The sequence below is a fragment of the Anomalospiza imberbis genome, chromosome 17, assembly GCF_031753505.1.
Source record: "Anomalospiza imberbis isolate Cuckoo-Finch-1a 21T00152 chromosome 17, ASM3175350v1, whole genome shotgun sequence".
NCBI lineage: Eukaryota > Metazoa > Chordata > Aves > Passeriformes > Viduidae > Anomalospiza > Anomalospiza imberbis.
The window spans coordinates 13,877,112-13,896,760 of NC_089697.1; the positions used below are offsets into that span (position 1 = coordinate 13,877,112).

Sequence of the window (19,649 nt, forward strand, 5' to 3'; positions counted from 1 at the left end):
AACCTTAAGGGAGAGTAGAAAAGGAAGGTCTGGCTTTGATTTTGGGATGCATACCTACTGCCAGTGTTGCTCTTACAGATGCAGACTTAGGTGGAGAGGCAGTTCCTCCTGCAGGACCTTCGGGCAGTGACCCGTTGGTGCATCTCTGCTCTCACAGCTGGTGCTGAGCCGAGCTGGATACTCTGGAGACTGGTGCTTGTTAGGCTGGAAAGGGTGGGGGAGAGCCAACAACCACCTCCCTGCTGAATTCCAGGGGCATTTTCCCCAGGGCTTAATGGGGGAAAGAAAAATCTCATTATTAACAGCGAGTCCAGTCCACTTGACTAGAATTGGCTTTTTTGGGGGTGTTAATGTAAGCCTGGATTCACAGGCTGAGCAGTGGGATTCAGGCAGGGGATTCTATCCACACTTCTGGTCTAGGGGTATTGAATCCATGGATTGTCTTGACAGGAGGGGAGTGACTGGGGCACAGAATGGGGACAGCAAAGATGATCAGACTTGTGGGTCACTTTAATTTTTTTTTTTTTAATAGAGTTTTTCAGTCCTGAAAAGCTGTTGCTGGATAATCCTGTGCAGGCATGTGGATGTTGGCTGGGAAATGTGGACAGGAAATGTGGAGCCACTATTTCTCTCAGTTCAGCCACAGCCACCCCCCATCAAAGTGCTTGCTCCACAATTTAAGGTTAAACAACGACATTCCTGCATAGTTTTTACCTATGCAGAGGTTTTATGTCAGTGATTTCAGGAAGTGACTAAACAAACTGAGGAAAAGCCAGTGACAATTAAAGACAATAGTCTGCTTGCAAAGTCTGCTGCATGAGGGATCCCAGCCATGGATTGCCTCAAACTGCAGCCTGTGTCTGGGGAAAGCCCACTCCATCTGCCCGGCTTTCCCTGGAATATTCCCTGCTGGGCTCTGTCTGTGTCAGTGCTGGGGGAGATGGATTCATGGAGCTGTCCCAGTGTGAGGGTTTGTGTGCTGGAGGAGTGGAGGGAGGTGATGGATCGTGCCCAAGGAGCTCAGAGCCAAGAGATAATAGAAGCTCCAGAGCAGAGTCCATTCTTGCTGTCCCCTCTGCTCTGCTCTCTGTCACTCCTGCAGGACCAGGAGCTGGTGCTTGTCTGGAGCCAGCTGAAGAGCTGCATTTTGCTGGAGGCTTTTGGGAATTGTCAAAGGGGTTAAGCAGATTTTGGTTCTTCTTGTTCCTCTCCTACAAGTGTCATTTTGCATTACTGCATCACTGTATTAAAAGCTAAACATGAAAAATCTGAGGAATGGATCCCTGTGACTTTCGTTAAGAATGCCATGGTAGGAGTAATTTGCTTTCGTTAGCAAACACAGCAGGCTCTGGCTGAAAGGCTCTTGCTGTCAGAAAGCCGATTTATTTCTGCCCATGAGCCAGTGCAGATGGCTGTTCCCCTGGCTCTGGGGAACGGGGCTGATGGAGCCCAGCTGGGTGACACTGCCTGGTTCAGCCAATTCACCTGGGCTGGGGAGCTGCCAGAGCATTCCCTGTGCTCAGGAGGAGCAGAGTGCTGCGCTGCAGGATGCTCTGCAGGACTGTCCCCGTGCACCTTGAGAAGCCAGAGGGGGTTGGGACTCTGCTTTTCAACTTCTGCTAGAGAGCAGAAATTCATTTCCCTGCAATTGATTAGTCCTCGTTATCATTTGCATCTCCTGCAACGTACAGCTGAATTCAGCTGATTTTATCCTGCTCTTTGGTTGTTATATTCAATCACTGAGGCTGCAGATTTGTTGCAAACAATTCACTTTTTTTCAAAATGCCAGTACTCAAGTGGGAAAACAGATTTTTCTTTTCGTGCCACAAGGCATCTCAGTAGCCAACAAAAAAAAAAAAAAAAAAAAAAAAAAAAAAAAAAAAAACCAAAAAAAAAACCACATATAGAAACCAATCCTGCTTTACTTAACTTGAAATGTGTTTTCTGTCTCCTGGTTAGCTGAGTTGCACCCCAGGGGATCATTCCTGCGAGTTTCCTTTGCACACTGCTTTGCAAAGAAGTTGAGAAACCAATGGCTGAGATGGAGTAGGTAATTAGGAAGTCTTTGGAGCAGCACTTGACAAACCCTGCAGACCACAGCCGGATTCCTCTGGGGCTGTACCTGGCTCATCCTGGGCTGTATGAACCACAGACCCTGCCAAGTAGCACTGCACAGGCTTCCCCTGCCAGCCAAAGGAATTGCTTATTAATAGCTGAAGGATAATGAGGGCTTTTATTGGTTTTTCCAGGTGGTGTGTGCTCTGCAGGAGGGAAGCTGGCAGTTCTCCTTTATTACATGTGTTGTATTTCCGTTCTCTATGGTTTTGTGGCTGTGTCACTGCCCAGTGCCTGGGCCAGCACCGCTGTCAGGGGGACAGAGCACTCCTGCCTTTGGGCCCACTGGGCTCCTCTTCCAAAGGCTCTGGCACGGGTTTCTGTCCAAAGGGTGTTGAGAAATCCATGTACAAACCACAACCTTTTTGCCTGTGTCTTTCTCTGCTGGAGCAATCAAAGATTCTGGCTAGAGAGGCAGTTTCTGTTTTGTTTTATTCCGTGTTGCTGACTAAATGTCCCTGTTCAAATCCTACCAACACCTCTGTGCTCTCTGCTCTCACTGACACTTTTTCTGCTGCAGCCCCTTTGACACAGAGAGCCTGTTTCTGTCACCTGGAAGCACTGCCAAGTTTTCTGTGGGTAGCAGGAAGAGCTCGTTGTACAACTGGACCCCCCCAAACACCCCCAGCTTCAGAGAGAGGTATTACCTGGTGAGTACATGGGGAGAGCAAAAGGCAAAGCACAGACCTGGGGCTTGACTTTTGGGTTGGATCAGGCTGTTCAGGAGCACACTCAGAAATGTGAAAACAGCACTCTGGCATCTTTGAAGTTTATTTTGGGACTTGGTTAAATTTTTCTTTTAACCCCTTTTCTTTTGAGTTCTGTTTTAGATTTTGTAAAACACTTTAAAGAACCCTCAACAGGACTCTGCTCAGCAGCTGGGATGGTAGGGGTGTGGGTGTCTGCTGCAGTAGTCTGTGGTGGGATTCCAGCTGGGAGCCAGGGAAGCAGAGTCCCCTCTCCCAGGTGGGGTCTCGGGCTTTCCAGCGGTCTCCAGGCTCACCTGGGGATCTCTTTGCAGTCTGTTTTGCAGCAGAGGCAGAGCCCAGGGGACGGAGGGGAGGAAGCCCAGCCTCCCAGCATCCTGAGCTACTTGGCTGCCTGTGATTTCGATGGGAGGAACAAGCCCCACAACCCTGCCGAGACGAGCGAGGGAGACTCGTTCAGCTCCGAGGACCAGAAAGGGGCAGAATCCAGAAGTACAACCCCAGCCCTGGACCACAGGATGTTGCCACTGGTGATTATTCAAGAGACTGGAGCAGAAGAGCTGCAGCATCCCCTCCCAGACCACAGCACTCTGGACATCCTGAAGAAGACGCCATGTGGGGATGGATTCCCAAGGAGCCCCTCCAGTTTTCCCCCCCGCCACAAGGGCAGGAGAGACTCCTTCGGCCAGGCCCGGGGTCGCCGCCTGGCAGAGCAGGAAAACATCAGCCAGAAAAGCTGGAACGCCGCAAACGACCCCAGAGCCGATGGGCGTGCCAAGTCAATGGACAGGGCTCTGCAGGAAGTGCTGAATCTGCTGAAATCGCGGGACGAGGGGCGAGCCCCGCTGGAGAAGCTGGAGTGCCAGGTTTCGTGTCTGAGGGACAGGCTGAAGGTACGGCGGGGTTTCGCTCTGCCAGCCGGTGTGCCTCTGCGGTAGTCCCGGCTCAGCTCCGTGCCCTGCGCTGGGTTTGGCTCGCTCCGCGGCGGTGGCTCGGCCCCAGCGGGGATTTTGGCCACCAGAGGTCGGGCGGGACTCGCGGAGCGGCCCCGGGGCTCCGGAGCCGCGCTCGGAGCGGAGGAAGCGGCGGAGCAAAGGCAGCCCCGCTGCGAGCTCCGGGCCGAGCAGAGCCCGGCCTCTGGCTCTGGGTCTCGGTGTCTGGGCCGGCTCCGAACCTTTCGGTGGTGTTCGGGCTCGGTGCGGCTCGAGGTGGCCGCAGCAGCTGGGCAAAGGCCGGGCTGTGCGGCTCCCCCTGCTCCTGCCGGGGCTGGACGCGCTCCCTGCCTTGGAGGAGAGGTCCTGCAGGAGAGCAGCCAGTGCTGCGCTGCAGGTTTGGGAGCAGGAGCGGATCCAGGCTGGAGTAAGAACTGATGATAGCAGAACTGCCCTGGCCTCCTGCTGCCGTGAAACCCCCGGGAAAACAGCATTTAAAACCCAAACCGAGTACCCTCAGAGCAGCCTTTCCAAGGGGGACAAAGGTATGGATGCCTTGTGGCTCCATGAAATTCAGTATTGGTATGAAGCTCTTGGGTGCTGGGATGTAACAGTCCCCCAAGACTGTTGCTTTGAGCTCAGAAACAGGGAAAGAGTGAAAACTGTGTTAGTGACAGAGGATGCAGAGAATATCAACTCTCACCAGCCTTAGTAGCCATGGAGATAAAGGATAAAGAATCCACAGAGATTAAAATATTGAAACACGTTTTGAATTTAACTAGCAACATTATTTTGGGGTCAGAGACCTGCACCTAGAGCACACTTCCCTGATGTGTTAAGAATGAAATCAGAAAAGCAAAGTGATTTATTATTAGGAATGATTTCAAAACCAACGAAGAACAAGTGCAAAATGGCTGGCCAAGTACAAATAACAATATTTCTGCTTCCATTTCATCAACAGCTGAAGACACTTCACAAACATTCCTCTATGGAGAGTTTGATGGTGGAGACAGTGCTGGAGAGTTTTGATTTCCTGAACGCTGACTGCAATGCTGATGAGCTGTCCTTGTTTGGGAGCATAAGGACAGGCAGTGTCAGGTATGGGCTGCAGCACCTCGTGGGACAGGCAAAGGGATCCCACAACAGCCTCACTGGGCTGGGAACAGCTGCAGTGTCAAATCCAGCACAGAAATGCCTGCCCATGTTTTTAGAGAGGGTTATCAATGCAGCTAAAGAAAATGCTGGTTTCTGTTCAATACCACCTGGTTTCTTTGAGACTGTCCATTTCGGTTCTGTTTAGTGGTGAGACTTGTGACTCTCTTTTCCCCTCATCTCACCAGCACTTACAATGACAACGTGCTCCAGTCCCTGAGCTGTGACACGAGACCAGAAGCTCGGGATGTAACTACTGGGGATGACAACCTAGACGTGCTGCTGATAACACACCTGAGGCTGTGCAAAGGTCTCCTGCAGGTACAGAGCAGCCTGGGGGTTTCCAGGGCACTGCCTGCCATTGCTGATTCTGATTACAGGAGCATTTGATATGTGTTGTTTGTTTGATAACAGCAGGGAGACTCAGAATGGAAATTGGGTGCATGAATGCAGTGAACACGTGTGTCCACACAGAACATGTCATACAAAACTCTGCTGCCTCCTCTCAGCCTCTGGGTTTTGCTGAAGCTCTAAGCAATAGCTCTGTGCCCAAAGCAGGCTGCAGACACGCAGGCTTGGCTGCTTGGCTTGGGCCATTTTAATGAATGAAAAACTGCTACAACAAGGAGCAGCTGTCTGGTGGGCAAGGGGCCTTCTGAGAGCAACTGGGGGCTTCTCACTTGTCTTAAAAGTTGGACAAATCCTCTTTTATCTGGAGCTTGATCCTGCCCTTGTTTCAGCTCCTGAGTTATGTCTGTTGCATTTCAGAAACTGAGGACACCAAACATAGCCCAGGTGGTCCAGGAGAGCATTTTGGAAGAAGTGTCAGAGCAGACTCGAGTCCTAGGGGATGTGCTGGATCTGTCCGTTGAGAAAAGTGAGTACCTGCCTAACCCCAGGGCATGCAGAGGTGGGAGAGCTGCACTCCTGATGGGCCTGCTCAAGCCTCCCCAGACGCAGGGCTTTCATTCTAAATTCCTTGCAAACATTGACATCATTAAACCAGCTCATCATAAAACCAGGGCTCATTCTTTGGTTCATTTTTTCTTCTACATAGAAGGAAAAAATTTGGAGAAGTTGGTCTTAGAGTAGCTGAACTGCTATATCTTAAACAGGGATGTTGTAGATGGTGGAGTTTGCAGTCAAAGAGCAGCCTTAATAAAATCCTCTTTTACATCTGTGCTTTTCCTTGGTAAGCAAACAGCCCAAATTCTGTGCCCACTTGCCAGAACAGTTTGGTGGGCACAGAATGTTATCTCGGGTCTTCCCACTACTAAATTCTTCTGTTGGCAGTTGGATGTGACAAAATGATAAAGCACAATGAGAGGTTTGGAAGGCTTTTGTTCTCTTCCTGGTAAATACAGCAGCAAGAATGCAAATTTTAGTTGGAAGCATTTGCTGCCAGATTTTATCCTGGAGGATGTGAGAATAAACTGTTCCCTGGAGCAGGGCTGCAGAGGGGCTGGTACAGTGTGAAAGGGGAAGTGTGGGAGTCTGAAAGGCAGGAGCTCAGTGTCTGGAGGTAAAACTGTGGGATGGAGGGTCCAAATGAGGAACCACAGGGTTCCTGAAGAGCTGCATGAGCTCTTGTGAAGAGTCTGAGAGAGCCCCGAGGTCAGAGCTCTGCCCTGGGCAAGGAACAGAGGCTGGATCCCAAAAATCCTTGGCAGTGGCACCTCCTTGGCTGACAGAAGGGCGGCCACTTAAACTTCCAGGATGTTCCTCTGGAACTGACTCAGAGATAAAGGGAACAATAAAAGGCAGAAGAGCTGCTGATGGCAGTTGAACATTCAGGTGGCAAATGTCCCGTTTTTAACAAAACCATCTCTAATGCAAATAGAAGTTAGTGCTGCCCCATGTCCAGATAGGCCATCTGCTGCCTAATTTCTCATGTAAAATCCCAAATCTCCTAGAGCTCGCTGACTTTTTAAAATGTTGGGTTTCAGTTATTCAGAAGACTAAAAAGAAGAAGCAATATCTGAAAATCTGGAGTGATCTTGCAGAGCCTGGCAGCAGCATCTTGGTGACCTCAGCAGAAAGGTTCCGTCATGCTCTGAAATACACAATGATGCTCAAAGTGAAGGAGAAGTACCCCAGCCACCTGGAGACAGGTACCAGTGAGCACCAGGCCACGCTGCCTTCATTTCAGTGCAGTGCTGAAAATTGTCCTTGTGCATTTAAAAACCCCAGACCCAAACATCTCGCTTGCTTTCAGCAGCTTCCACGTGACCAACCTGTGTTTTGTGCTTGGCCTTCTCCCTGCAGTGCTGCAGAGGCTGCTGGAGCAGATCCTCACCTGTGATGGGTTGCTCCCCTCCTCCCATTTCCAAACGGAACCAGTTACTCTGTTCCAGTTTTATCGTTACCTGGAGAGACACCACATTGGCAGCCTGGAGAAACACCTGGCAAAACTCGCTAAAGAAGGTAAAGGCAGTGCTTGGCTCCTCCTGCAGGGCTGGTGCCCTCCAGGTTCCTGCTCGAGATACAGCTCCAGAGCAGGAAACAGCCCAGCCCTTGCACTGACAACTTGTTTCCATTTTTATTCCCCTTATGACCATGTAGTTTTAATCAGAACAGGAAAAGCATGCTTGACTCCCGTATCTGAGCATGTGCAAACAAACCCCGTGTGTAGGATGAGCTTATCTTAAGTGCCCTGAAAATAGGTTCTGGGATATTCCGAAGCTAAAGCAGACACGGAGCCAGGATCCAGGACTGGATCCGAGGACCGAGCACCATCTGTGGCTTGGGTTCACTGCTGTAGCTGGACTCAGACACAGAAAAGAACAATAAAACTGCAGGGGTTACTGAGCTGCATTTTGTAGCCTGAGGTAGCCAGTGCCTCACTGGAGTCTTGTCCAACATTTGAAAGTACTCCAAAACTTTCTCTGTATTAGGAAAGAATTATTTTAGAATAGTCCTGCTATTGGCTGCGTCTTCAGGCTTGCTGATGCAGAGGACTCGTGTGGAGGGGCTGAGAGCCTGAGCATTGCTCTGCTGTCCCAGCCTGGGCACGGGACAGTGGCGGCGGCAGGGGAGGAGGCAGGCTGGGCAGAGGGCTGTCCTGCCCCGCTCGGGCTGGCCCCGGCCGGGAGCGGGCGGCGGGCTGGCAGGGCTCGTGTCCCTCGCCGAGGCGCTTCCAGCGGTGAGTGAGGCCGGTCCTTCCCCGGCAGTGATGCTGATCGAGGAGCTGCAGTGCCCCGGCAGGCTGAAGACGCTGAAGAGGCTGAAGGGGAAGAGGCTGAGCCGGCTGCAGCCGCTGCCGCGGACGCTGCGGCTGCTCGGGCTGCTGCAGCTGGACGAGAACCACCGCGTGGGCAAAGCGGCCACGGCCTGCCTGGCCCGGGCGGGCGGCAGCGGCAGCCTCCGGGCCCGGGTGAGAGCGGGGGACAGCGGGGAATGCGGGGGGACAGCGGGGACACCGGGGAATGCGGGAGGAATGTGGGGGGAATGCGGGGGGACAGCGGGGAAACATGCGGGGGAATGCGGGGAAACTGAGGAATGTGGGGGGAATGCGGGGAAACTGAGGAATGTGGGGGGAATGCGGGGGGACAGCGGGGAAACTGGGGAATGCGGGGGAATGCTGGGGGACACCGGGGAGTGCGGGGGGACAGCGGGGAATGTGGTAGGATAGCGGGGAATGCGGGGAGAGAGCAGAGCTCGGGGAGCGGTGGGGACAGCGAAGACTTTGGGGACAGCGGGGAGCTTGCCCGGGCACGGCACCGCTTTCCTCGCCGTGTTCCAGCCGGGAATGAGCCCCTAAGGCAGCGGCGCTCCAGTCTCCAGCTTGGTTCATCTCACGGGGTAACCCCGCTCCTGTCACTTGGATTGGGTTTGGTTGCTTGATGACGCTTCCGACGTTGCTTTTTGTTGTGCCCCGTTCCGGTGCAGGCTGTCCTGTTTTACAGCGATGTTTTATCTGGCTGTGACGCGAGGCTGCAGCAGGCTGCGTGTCTGGCTCTGAAGAACCTCAGGGTGAGCGCTGGGCTCTGCTGCTCTGCCCCAAGGCCGGCATCAAAGTGTGTCGGGCTGGGTTTAGCGGGGACGGGTTACTGCAGCCGGGAACCCGGGAACCACCCAACTTTGGCTGCCACGGTTCCAAACGATTAATGCCATTATTGCCAGGGCAGCAGGAGAGGGAGCTGAGGGCAGCTGGGAGTGTCTGATCTGCCAGGCACAGCACCAGGGATGTGTGATCGCCTGCGATGCTCAGTGGTGAAGGACAGTGTCTGGCTGGGGACATCCAGCACGAGGATAAACCAGCAGCATTTCTGCATCAGTCAGTTCTAAACATTTAACTGTAGAAATCTGAAGTTAAATCAGGGGATGTTTTTAACAATAGTTGATTAAAGTCAGAAAACAAAAGTAATATTTGCATTGCTGTTTTAAGAAACAGCACAGATTTAAACCTTCCCAGGAGCTCTAAGCTGCTGTAATAGGTTTGCACACAAACAGTGAACCAGTGTCTGCAAACAGGTACTCACACAACAGCAAATCGAGGTCGATTTGCAAAGCATCAGCTGGGATTAACCCTTTCAGTGAAGGTCCTTGTTGGGTGGCACTGATTTAGTGGTCCCACAACTGTGACCTGTACCCTGGAACTTTTACACCTTCTGATGCCCTAAAACAGGAGAGAAGGCAACAGAGGTGAGATCATATCAGGAAATGTAACTGTAACCCAGTATGTTGGGGAAGATAAGGGTCCTGGTGGAATTTGGATGTCAGAGGAGATGGGAGTTTGTTTCTGTGTTTGCTTTGTAGAAAATGTCCACCAAACTGCTGCTTAAGCAAATTCTTTTTTCCAACAGGCTGTGGAGAGCATTGAGCAGGTTGCCCACCTGTGCCAGTCTGAAACAGAGGAAGTCAGGAATGCAGCCAGGGAAACCACACTGTCCTTTGGTAAGCCTTTTGTACAGCTTTAAAATGGTCTGAAAGAGGGATGTGAAATAATGCAGGACCAGGAGAGGCCTCAAGTTCAGCCTGAACACATCCAGGACAACGGAAATATTTAATGAACAGCTGTTTCATACCATGAAGATAAACTTTACATCACACATAACAGCCAAGGGCCCCTGATCAAGTTTATAGAACCAGACCAAGGGGATCCTGAAGGATTAAGTGCTTCAGAGACCACTGAACCTTTTGAGAAGGTTGTAGATAAGGACCGACAGTTTTATGCTGGTTCATTACTTGTTACTTCACTGGAATCCAAGTGACAAGTGATTGATGGTGGAGGGGACCTGATAAAATGTCAGTGCTCCCCACCTCCTACTGCCCAGCATTTGTGCTTTTCCTGGGGGCTCAACAGCTGCCAGAGCATGGCCAGGTCATGCAGGAGACAACCACTTCCCTGTTCTGTTCTTCCAGACCCCACTTTGAGCCAGGTTTAGTTCTGGGCATCTCCAGCCTTGCCCCACAGAACACTCAGGCTCACGAGACAGGCTTTCCAGCTGTGATGCTCCAAACTGTTAGTCATGGAAATCATTGCAGGAGGCCTGATTTTCCATGGTGGCTTCCAGCAGGTTTTGGAAAACTGTTTCCTGAAGGATGTGTTTGTCACTCTCGAGTCCTTCCTCCCAAGCAAGGCTGTGACAGGAGTGTCCCCAGAGGGCCACGTTGCTCAGGGTGCTCTGCCTGTCCCTCAGCAGGGGCTGTTTTCTCTCTCCACAGGGGAACGGGGCCGACAAGCCTTTGAGAAGATGGACAGGATCTGCTGTGAGCTGAGAGAGACGGCTCAGGAGGCCGAGATTGAAATCACAGTGTTTTAGTAGTGGAACGTGAGGAGCTGGATCCCATTGTCCTCACAGCCACACAGCTACCTGAGGGTTTGGCTTTGTCTGGCTTCCTTCTGTTCTGTCCTGTCCCTGCTATCTCCTGCCCCAGGTTTATTTCCAAAGGGGACAGTTTGTCATCTCCACGATGCAGCCTGGAATGCATTTCTCAGTCTCTCAGTCTCTCAGCACATGATGAAGTACCAAGTGCTGGACAAATGAAAACTGGGATCTCTCAGGATCCAGGTCTTAACTGGAGTTCAAATCTCCATCTTGCTGGAATTAGCTGCCCCTGCTCCAGCTCTGTCCAATATGATCTATTTTCCCAGGAAGTGATTTATTAATTTGGCATTCTCCAAGGAGAGAAATGCTCTCTCCCAAACCAACCGCCCTGTCAGTAGAACAAATCCAGCACCACTGCTTGGTGGTTTCCTTTGCTTGGGCAATTTAGCTGCAGAAGGAGAACCTGGTACTCCCTAAGTCACTTTGTAATTGTTGCAGCTCAGGCCAGGGCCAGCCGGGCCTGGCAGGCTCTGTAAGAGCTGTGTGCTCAGCTGCAGGGGATTTGCCATATGCAGGTCTGACTGAGGGAGGGACAGGTTTGCTTTTTTAAAATTCTGAATTTAGTCATAGACCAAGACTTCTCCTCCTCATCCAGCCCTGGCTGGGCTCATCCCCTAGCCCTGGCTGGCAGGGGATGGGGAGCAGCCTGGCTTCGGGTGCAATACTTGAAAGGGGGTTGGGATTATGTGTACATATTTATATATATATACATACACATAAAACTTTTCTATTTGGTATTTATTTGTTGGATTTCATACTGTTTTCTAAAGTTCTAATAAACCATTTGAGACAAGTTCCTGGGCGTGTTTCCTACTGCTGTGCTTGCAGCCCAAGGAACAGGGCCCTGATCTGCCCTGTCCTGTTCCACTTTGGTGAACTTTCTCCTCCAGTTGTAGGTTTCTTTAAAAATATAAACCAAAGGTAAGTACTGGCATTCAAACACCAGGGATGTGCAGCTGCAAACAGGGTCAGCACCAGCTCCTGCAGAAAACAGCCAGGGTGCTTGAGTTCCTGCACTTCTTACCCTTAAAATTTAGCTGTTCAACATGAAAGATCAGAAGAGGGACATGGAGGCGGCAGGGAGAAATGGGGATCCTCTACTCTTTCACTGGATCTGCCTCCAGGAAGTGCTTACAGCAACATTTAAATCCCTTTACTCTACAAACCTGCCCCTGCCAGCCCTCATGTGCACGTGGGTCAAGCAGGAGCCCGTGGATCCAGCCCAGAAGCAGTGACACATTCAAGTGAGTTCTTTAAAAAAAGAGTTTTATTGTTACAACTAAAATGAGAACTGAAAACTTGTATGGGAGATTGAAAAACTGTACAGTTGTACTCTAACCTGGGAGGCCCAGCAGCGGCTTACACAAAAGACAAGATACCTGAAACTGTATTATACCAAAACATTCAGCTTTTTTGTTGAGTTTTTACATTTTTTTTATAAAAGTTTATTCTATGGCAATCTGTAAAAAAGAAAGACCTGATGAGTAAATATTTGCTTAAGGCAGATAGCAGAGCAGCTCACTAACTTTCTAACGAGTCTAACATGGATGTTTGTCCATTTCCAAGAACAGGTTACCCAACACCCCACTGTGCTACGGTATATACACCCCCCAACTACCACAGACAGTACAGGACAGCAAACAAAATGGGCACGGCTCAGCACTCCCAGCCCTGCCCACACCTCCCTGGGCTCTGGGCACAGTCACTGTGTCCCAGACAGCGTCACAGCCGGGCCTGGAACACAGGAAAGAAACAGGCACCAAGAGGATGCTCAAAGCTCTTCTGTCATCTGCAGGAACTTTGTCTGGGTAGAATCATTTGCAGCTGAATAACTCTGTATCCTTTCTTTTCCTGCCATACCTAGGATTCAAAATATTCCCTCTCGGGAAGGTGGCCGGAGGTGGGTTTGGTTTCTTTCCCCAGGTGTCCCAGGGCCAGGGGAGGTGTGGAAGGGCTGCCTGAGCTCTCTGGAATGTCTGTACTACACTCACTCAGCTGAAAGGAACATGCTACCACCGGGCACACGGAGCACACGGGATCCCACGGGAAGTCATGCCAAGGATTAGGCGAGTACACGGGCTCTGATAAACACCAATCGGTCCAGTGCTGAACAGAGAGACTCAGCAACACCCTCTGAACCACAGCCACAAGGATCAGGTCATGCAAATATCATTTGGGCACATCAGGAAGCAGGAATATAAGTTCTGTCACCTTTCAAGCACGTGGTGTTTCATCGGGACACCGCAGACTTCACATGCACTTTAATACAAAGGGGTACAAATGGTGCCTCAGGGCAGGGTCCTGCCCACGCTGCAGAGAACAGTGGGGACAAAGCAATCACAGAATGTATCTTAAATACACAGATGAGCCATTATATATTACCATTTTTCTATACTCATTTTTCCTGTTTCCAATAATATAACTAAATATTGACTGATTACAACATTCCTCCTTTCAAGTACTGGTCTGACCAACAGTCTCACAGGTAAAGGATTGATTCCCAGTACTACCTGAGGATTTATTATTGTACTCTTGAAAAGCCCTTGATGCAAGCTCAACAAAACACGGAACAGAAGTAACTCCCACCCCCACCCACCCCTTCACCTACTCACCCACTGAAGGAAGAGCTACACCTACAGCCAGCTTGGCAAAAATAAATACGGAGTGGAGGGGCTCCCCTGGGCTCCTCCACAGCGAGGGCTGCACTGAGGGTGGTTAAGTGCTATAAATCTAGAAAGACTTTAGAAATAAAACAAATCAGTAACACTGCTGCAGATCAGCTGTCATGGGGCAGTTCAATCACTACAGCTCCCAGGAGTGACTTTGCTCCTGTCCTCTGCACCACGACACAAGCAAAGAAATCTCTGCTATTATTGTTGAAACTATTAATTTGGTATTACCCCGAGGAACAGCCCTGGCTGCTTGGTGCAATGCCAGTGCCAGTCCTCCCCACACACCCCAACCCTCCTTAGCAGCATTCAGCCCCTGAGCCCCGGCTGCTGTGGGACCCCGCGGGGCTGAGCCGTGGCTGCCGGAGCCAGGACTGGGATCTGTGCTTCCAGCAAAGCAGGGCACGCCAGCACTGCCCTCAGCAGCCCAGGGGCTGCTCAGAGCCCAGCGCGGCTCCTGCTGGCCTGATCCTGGCCAAGGAAGCTGCCCCAGCCGGTCCTGCTCTGGCTCTCCCCAGCGCTTCCCTGCTCAGAGCCCCTCGCCGGGGCCACGCGGGGTCTGAGGGAGCAGCTGCAGAGTGAAACTGCATTTTACATTCCAAATGCTGAGGTTTAAGGACTGGTCCTTCCACGGGCCGCGGGCACGGCCCCACTGCTGGTGGACATGGTTTGGTTGAATTTCCCTTTCCTGTTTCTCTCCCTCCCCTCGACCTCTCCCAACCCAGAATATAAAAGTAAAAACAGCTTTAGAAAGGATGGTGCAATGTAAAGAGGCATATGTGCAAGTAGAGTGCAACAAAAGTCAATGAGGAGATACACTTAGTAAAGAAAAAAAGAAAAAAAATCAAAGAGCTGGACGTGTTGGGATACCCTGAGCAAATGCAGAAGCCTGGTTCTATCAACACAAGTAAAACAATCAGCTCTTTAAGAACAGTTATGCCAAGATTAAATATATCAATACCACAGGCACTGCCCACAACTCAGTCTTTAAAGATGAAGCAAATTTAAAAAAAGACAAAAAACCAACCAAGAACCAACCACAAACACACCTCCCCTTCCAAAAGTTTACATTCTTCAGGTATGTGGGTTTCTTTTTCTTTTTTTGGGAACTTGTCAATGTAAGTCATGTATTTGGTTACAACACTTGGAGAGTACAAGCAAGTTTCACTTGTGCCTAGTTTTTCTGAAACAAAAGAAAATGAACTGGCTTTTTAAAAAAGGCTAAAAACAACAATGTGTTGTAATTCTATTATTTAGTTAAAAAAAAAAGGAAAAAACCATAAAAGGAAAACAGACTATTTGGCATTTTCTCTGCTTACTCCTGAATATTTCAAGGCCCTGAGATTACAATATTATGTTCTTGGGACCACAGGGCTGGATAAAACCCTAGTGCATCAATTCTCTCATTAAGCCCTACCCAAAGTTCTGGCCTTTCCCCCTAAATCTACCTGCTCTGAGCCAAGGCTGCCCTGCCTCGAGGGGCTCCGAGGAGCTGAGCGCGAGCCGGGAGCGGCGCTCCGGCGGCAGCTCCGGCCCAGGGGTCAATGGAAACACACCCTGTAGCAGAGATAAGCTCCTGCCGTGAGGAAGGTGAACATGCAGATATTCACTAGGAAGGGCTTCCAAGTCGCCACCACGTTGTCATCCTCCTCCTCCGAGTTCTCCTTCACGGACTCCTCCTTGCGGGGCGAGAGCCGCGGGTTCTCCCCAACAGGTCTCCTCCGCGCTTCAGTGTCGTGACTAGTGCTGGGGACAGAGGGAGGGATGTTCAGGGCTGGGTAGGAATGAATACTCCATGCTGGACTGGCCATGGAGAGAGAAGCCATGCTCCAAGGGCAGGGAACACCACAGAGCTGGAAAGCTCTTGGAGCTGCAGCAGCCCCAAAGCACAGCCTGTCTCCAGTTAGGACACATCTGGCTGCTCAAGAGAAGTTTAGGAAGAGCTTGGGAGGATTCTGTGCCCTTTCAAGAATGAGCTTTAACCAGCACCTGCTTTCACTGCTCATCACAAATCTGCACCAAGACAGGCAGTGAACGAACCCAGCTCACACCCACAGCTGGGTTACCCACAACTTTGGAACATCGGAGTTCTGAACTCCAGCACCTGCTCAGACAGCCAGAAAGGGAGGAATGTGGCTGCTCGTTCAGCCCTGACTCCCAAAGAGCATCTCAAGGTGGCACTGAGCACCTCCTCCCCGTCCCTCGCTGCCCGTGGCTCTGGCTGCAGAGCCCAGCTGTCAGGGGCAGGCAGCGGGGCTTTACCTGTCTGTGCTGGGGGCCGCAGCGGAGCGGGCCCTGCCGTCCGGAGCCGCCTCCTCCCCGCTGCTGAGCGAGCACCTGATCTGCTCCTCCCCTGCCTGGGGCCTGGGCGAGCCCTCGGGGTGCTCGTGCATCCTCCCGTTGTGCATCTCTGAGGTTCTCTTCGGGGGCCTGGGAGGTGGGGGGGCGTGTTCAGGGGGTGGCTCCAGGTCTTCGTTGGAGAGCTCTTTCCACTGCTCCTTCAGGGAAGGACAAACCCAGTTAAGCTTTTCTCTTTTAAGCTGCTCTAACTTTAAATTTTACCATGGCAGAATCTTTATACTCTACCTTTTAATTAACTCTTACAGTGGCTCTTTATTTGCATTGAAAAAAAAAGAAAGAAAAACCAGACACAAGAACTCCAATCCCAAGCTGCATCCACTACACAAAACACATTGGCCAAATAAGTGAGAAATTCCAATCTGCTTCTAAAAAACTTAAGCACAAAATAAAATCTATTTTGCTAGAGTTCTGCTTACCATAAAAAAAACTCTGATAAATTTAATCATGACACTTAAACTTCAGGCATATTAGAAAACTTGTACTGAAATGCCAGGGGAGGCTGATTCAGCAGCTCCATGCCAGTCACTGTGCAGGAAAGCACAGGAGGCACCTGCTACATAACAGGTATTTTGGAAATAAATAAAATACAGCACTTTAGGTTGTGACAGACTGTAAAGCACTGTACCTAAAAACCCCATAATATAAACATGTACTGAAGCTGAAGCAAGCACCAAATTTGAAGCTTCCTTCCATCCTGTTCCTCCCACCCACTTGCTGCAGTTCTCTGGAGCTGCCAGGAGCACTCACTTGCACTGAAGCATCTCCCATGATGAATTTTGCCCCTTCAATAACAGCTAAGTAGGAGAACCGGAGCTGGTCTGCAGTCTGGATGAGCCCCATCCTGTACTTCCTCATTTCCAGGAGAACCTGCTTGACGTCCACGGAAGAAGGGTCTTTCCGTTTGTCCATCTGCAGATAAAAATGTGAAACATGTTCTCTGCCCTGATGAGGTTCACTACAGTGACTCATTTTGTGGTAGGGCCTTCATACCACCCTCCACACTACAGCATGAACAATCTCACACACAACTGGTATCAGCAGCTCGTTACTGGGTCTCCAAAAACACTGAGGGGAAAACACCGGGCCTCAAATATGCTGCTTTCCCTGAAGGCAAAGCCTGTCTTCTCACTCTGCAAAGCCTGTCTTTTCACTCTGAAAACTGGAGACTTCCCTTCCCCAGACTCAAAATGACCACTTAGGAACGAGACCTGCCTTGGAACAGACTCCCGGAACAGCGGAGTAAAACAACGGCAGGCCCCAGGGACCCCTCCCCAGCCCTGCCCCGGCCCCTTTACGGCCACACCAGCGCTGCCCCGTGCCGGAGAGCAGCTGGCCCTGCAGCAGTGGCCCTTACCAGCAGCAGACAGGTGTCCACCAGGCAGAAGGTGCCCGACCTCCCGATGCCAGCGCTGCAGTGCACCACGACCGGGCCGTGCCCGGGGCTCAGCGAGCCCGACTCCCGCACCTTGAACAGGAAATTCAGGAACGACGCCGGCGACTCCGGGACCCCAAAGTCGGGCCAGGTGGTGTAGTGAAAGTGCAGAATCTCTCGAGTTTCCTGGGCCTGCAGAAACAGGGTTTGGGAACTCTTTCAGTATGGGGACACCAGTCAGAAGGACTGGGAACAGCTGACTAAATTTCAAGGACAAATTTTCACCAGTCTGAGGGAGCTTTTAGAGCTGCACAGCCAAGAAACTAATTACAAGTCCCTTGTTGTGAAGGTCTCCACTGGGAGCAAAGGGAATTGGGTAAGTAAATTTACTTATTTCGAGTTTAGTTATTTCAGTACAGTTCAAAAGCTTGTGTCACTCTGGGTATGGCTGAGACATGAAACTGCCTGGAGAGTCCCTCATAAATACCCAGGAGTTTCATTTCCACAACATCTCATGCAGGATCATCAAATCCAGGACAATTCATGACCACCAATTTCAAGCCCTTGTTGGTGAGGAGATGAATTTCACCCCAAGGAGAACAAGGACTGGATGAGATCTGGTACTCACGGTCAGGTTTTCCAATTCCAGCTGTCGTACTGTGTAGTAGGATTTGATATCTTCAGATATCAATGTTAGCTTCAAGTTTGTATCTTCAAAAAACATTTCTTTCTCTTCCTTCCGTGGCCAGTACTGTGCACACTTTACCTAAAACCAAGCAGGAGACACATAAATGTCATTACCCACTTCTGACTGAATTGCAATTTTCTTATTAAGGTCTCCCAGAGAGAGGAGCTCTGCAGAGACTGCTGCATGCCAGGGACTTTAATGGGCCAACCAAATAGGAAAGCAGCACATTTTCAAGCGTGCAGGAAAAACCTGGAACTAAAATACTCCTCGGCAGCAAGAAAAGGAAAGTCTGCTCCCAAGCTTCTGACAATGAAATGTGGGGATCCTGTGCCTGGGAGAATTGGCCGCCTCCTGCTGCCCCTGAGCCACTCCTCTCCCTGGGACTGGGATCACCCCCTGGCCCTCCCCTCTCCGAGGCTCTGCACATGGCTCAGGCCTCTTTTGTTAAAGGGCAAACAATGTGGCCAAAGCAAAAGTGGAAGAACAATGCTAAACCAACAGCAGGCTCAAGACTAAGATGATTTTGGACACCATTTCCATAAACAGAAAACCCCTTCAGCATTTTCTTCATACGTAGACTAACAGTGGTTTTGCTCAAACTAATTCTAATTTATTTTGAAAATGCATCCTCTTGTTTATCAGGGAGTAGAATGCAGTTATTCTCTGCACTTTTTGTCTGGATTTGTAAAAGTTATAGCAATTGCCTTTGTGTCTAATTTCTCCACAAATGTGTCTGCAAACAAGATTTTGTTGTGCTCCACTCTGAGACTCCCACTGCTGTTTGCTGAGGAGTGTAAGCACTGCCCTAAGGGATCACAGTAATTTGTTTTGTTCAAAACTAGAGCAGTGCAGAGAGGGAGCAGGAATGGCTGGAAAGGAAGAAACTATTGAAAAATTTGGTTACCGCATCTCTTTTGAAGATTAAATTTCACTTGTAGTACAAAACCCAGCAAAACACTGAAAAATCCAGACTGCAGTTCATTAAAACACAGCTCACTGCCCAAGAATTTTCCTGATTATTGGGAATGTTTTCCCGATGATGCAAAAGCATGTACCACCCAGTTATCACTGGTGGATACCCGATGCACTCACAAAGCCTTCATACACTGCTATACTTTCTTGTGTACAGCAGTGACACTGGAGGGGACAGTGTGCCTCGGGGGCCACTGCACCATCAGAGCTCAGGGTGTGATGGAAACCTGGAGCCCCAGAGCTTCTCTCTCTACTGCAAAGCCACTTCACACTGCAGAGCCTGAGAGGTGCCATCTGTGCACACTGAGAACAACTCCAGACCCCCTGGTGAGCAGCAGATACTTCCGTTTGTGTGGAGTCATGGTGTGTTTATCTTTTTTTTCAGCCAAATTCATGAGAAATTAGGCCCTACAATTACAAACTGAGGGATTTTCTGACTGCAGTGAGATCAGTTCACCAAATATTCGATTCCAGGTACAGTTTCTTAGACAAAACTACTTGCAGTCATCCCATCCCATTCTTTGGGTTGGTTTTACTTGGGTTTTTATTAGAGAAAACCACAAATGTGATGAACACATAGCTAGAACTGGGTGAGTACTTACGGATCCCTTTTCCATCACTCTGTTCAACATGACAACACCACGGCTTTTCTGTTCCCAAACCATCTCCCAAAAGTGGCCACAAGTATTTGGCAAAGGTCCCTGCAGAGACAGAATCCCCAGGAATAAGCATTATTTTCTGTAAATGCCAGTGCATTCTTCCCCTGCACAAGGCAATCGATTTTAAACAAGTAACATGCAACTTCTCATTTAAAACTGTAAAAAAATGCAGTGAGACAGCTTTAAGTTCC

At 50.2% G+C, this 19,649-nt stretch overlaps 2 protein-coding genes across 8 annotated transcripts in view; one reads left to right on the top strand and one right to left on the bottom strand.

Moving 5' to 3' along the window:
• The window catches only part of RIPOR3 (RIPOR family member 3), a 207,959-nt gene extending 195,786 nt beyond the window's left edge, over positions 1–12,173 (top strand). For all 7 annotated transcript variants that reach the window (XM_068208089.1, XM_068208086.1, XM_068208087.1 and 4 more), the window contains 11 exons: positions 2,636–2,765; positions 3,137–3,715; positions 4,716–4,852; positions 5,095–5,227; positions 5,675–5,783; positions 6,853–7,017; positions 7,172–7,330; positions 8,077–8,279; positions 8,795–8,878; positions 9,712–9,802; positions 10,574–12,173. In XM_068208089.1, the coding sequence (XP_068064190.1) occupies positions 2,636–2,765; positions 3,137–3,715; positions 4,716–4,852; positions 5,095–5,227; positions 5,675–5,783; positions 6,853–7,017; positions 7,172–7,330; positions 8,077–8,279; positions 8,795–8,878; positions 9,712–9,802; positions 10,574–10,671 (1,888 nt within the window). In that variant the 3' untranslated portion in view covers positions 10,672–12,173. The remainder of the gene's footprint in view (positions 1–2,635; positions 2,766–3,136; positions 3,716–4,715; positions 4,853–5,094; positions 5,228–5,674; positions 5,784–6,852; positions 7,018–7,171; positions 7,331–8,076; positions 8,280–8,794; positions 8,879–9,711; positions 9,803–10,573) is intronic.
• PTPN1 (protein tyrosine phosphatase non-receptor type 1) overlaps positions 11,987–19,649 on the bottom strand; it is a 32,122-nt gene continuing 24,459 nt past the window's right edge. The window contains exons 4-9 of the mRNA XM_068208093.1: positions 19,402–19,500; positions 17,768–17,905; positions 17,122–17,331; positions 16,515–16,676; positions 15,669–15,904; positions 11,987–15,152 (exon numbers count right to left, since the gene is read on the bottom strand). Coding sequence (XP_068064194.1) covers positions 14,948–15,152; positions 15,669–15,904; positions 16,515–16,676; positions 17,122–17,331; positions 17,768–17,905; positions 19,402–19,500 — 1,050 coding nt within the window. The 3' untranslated portion in view covers positions 11,987–14,947. The remainder of the gene's footprint in view (positions 15,153–15,668; positions 15,905–16,514; positions 16,677–17,121; positions 17,332–17,767; positions 17,906–19,401; positions 19,501–19,649) is intronic.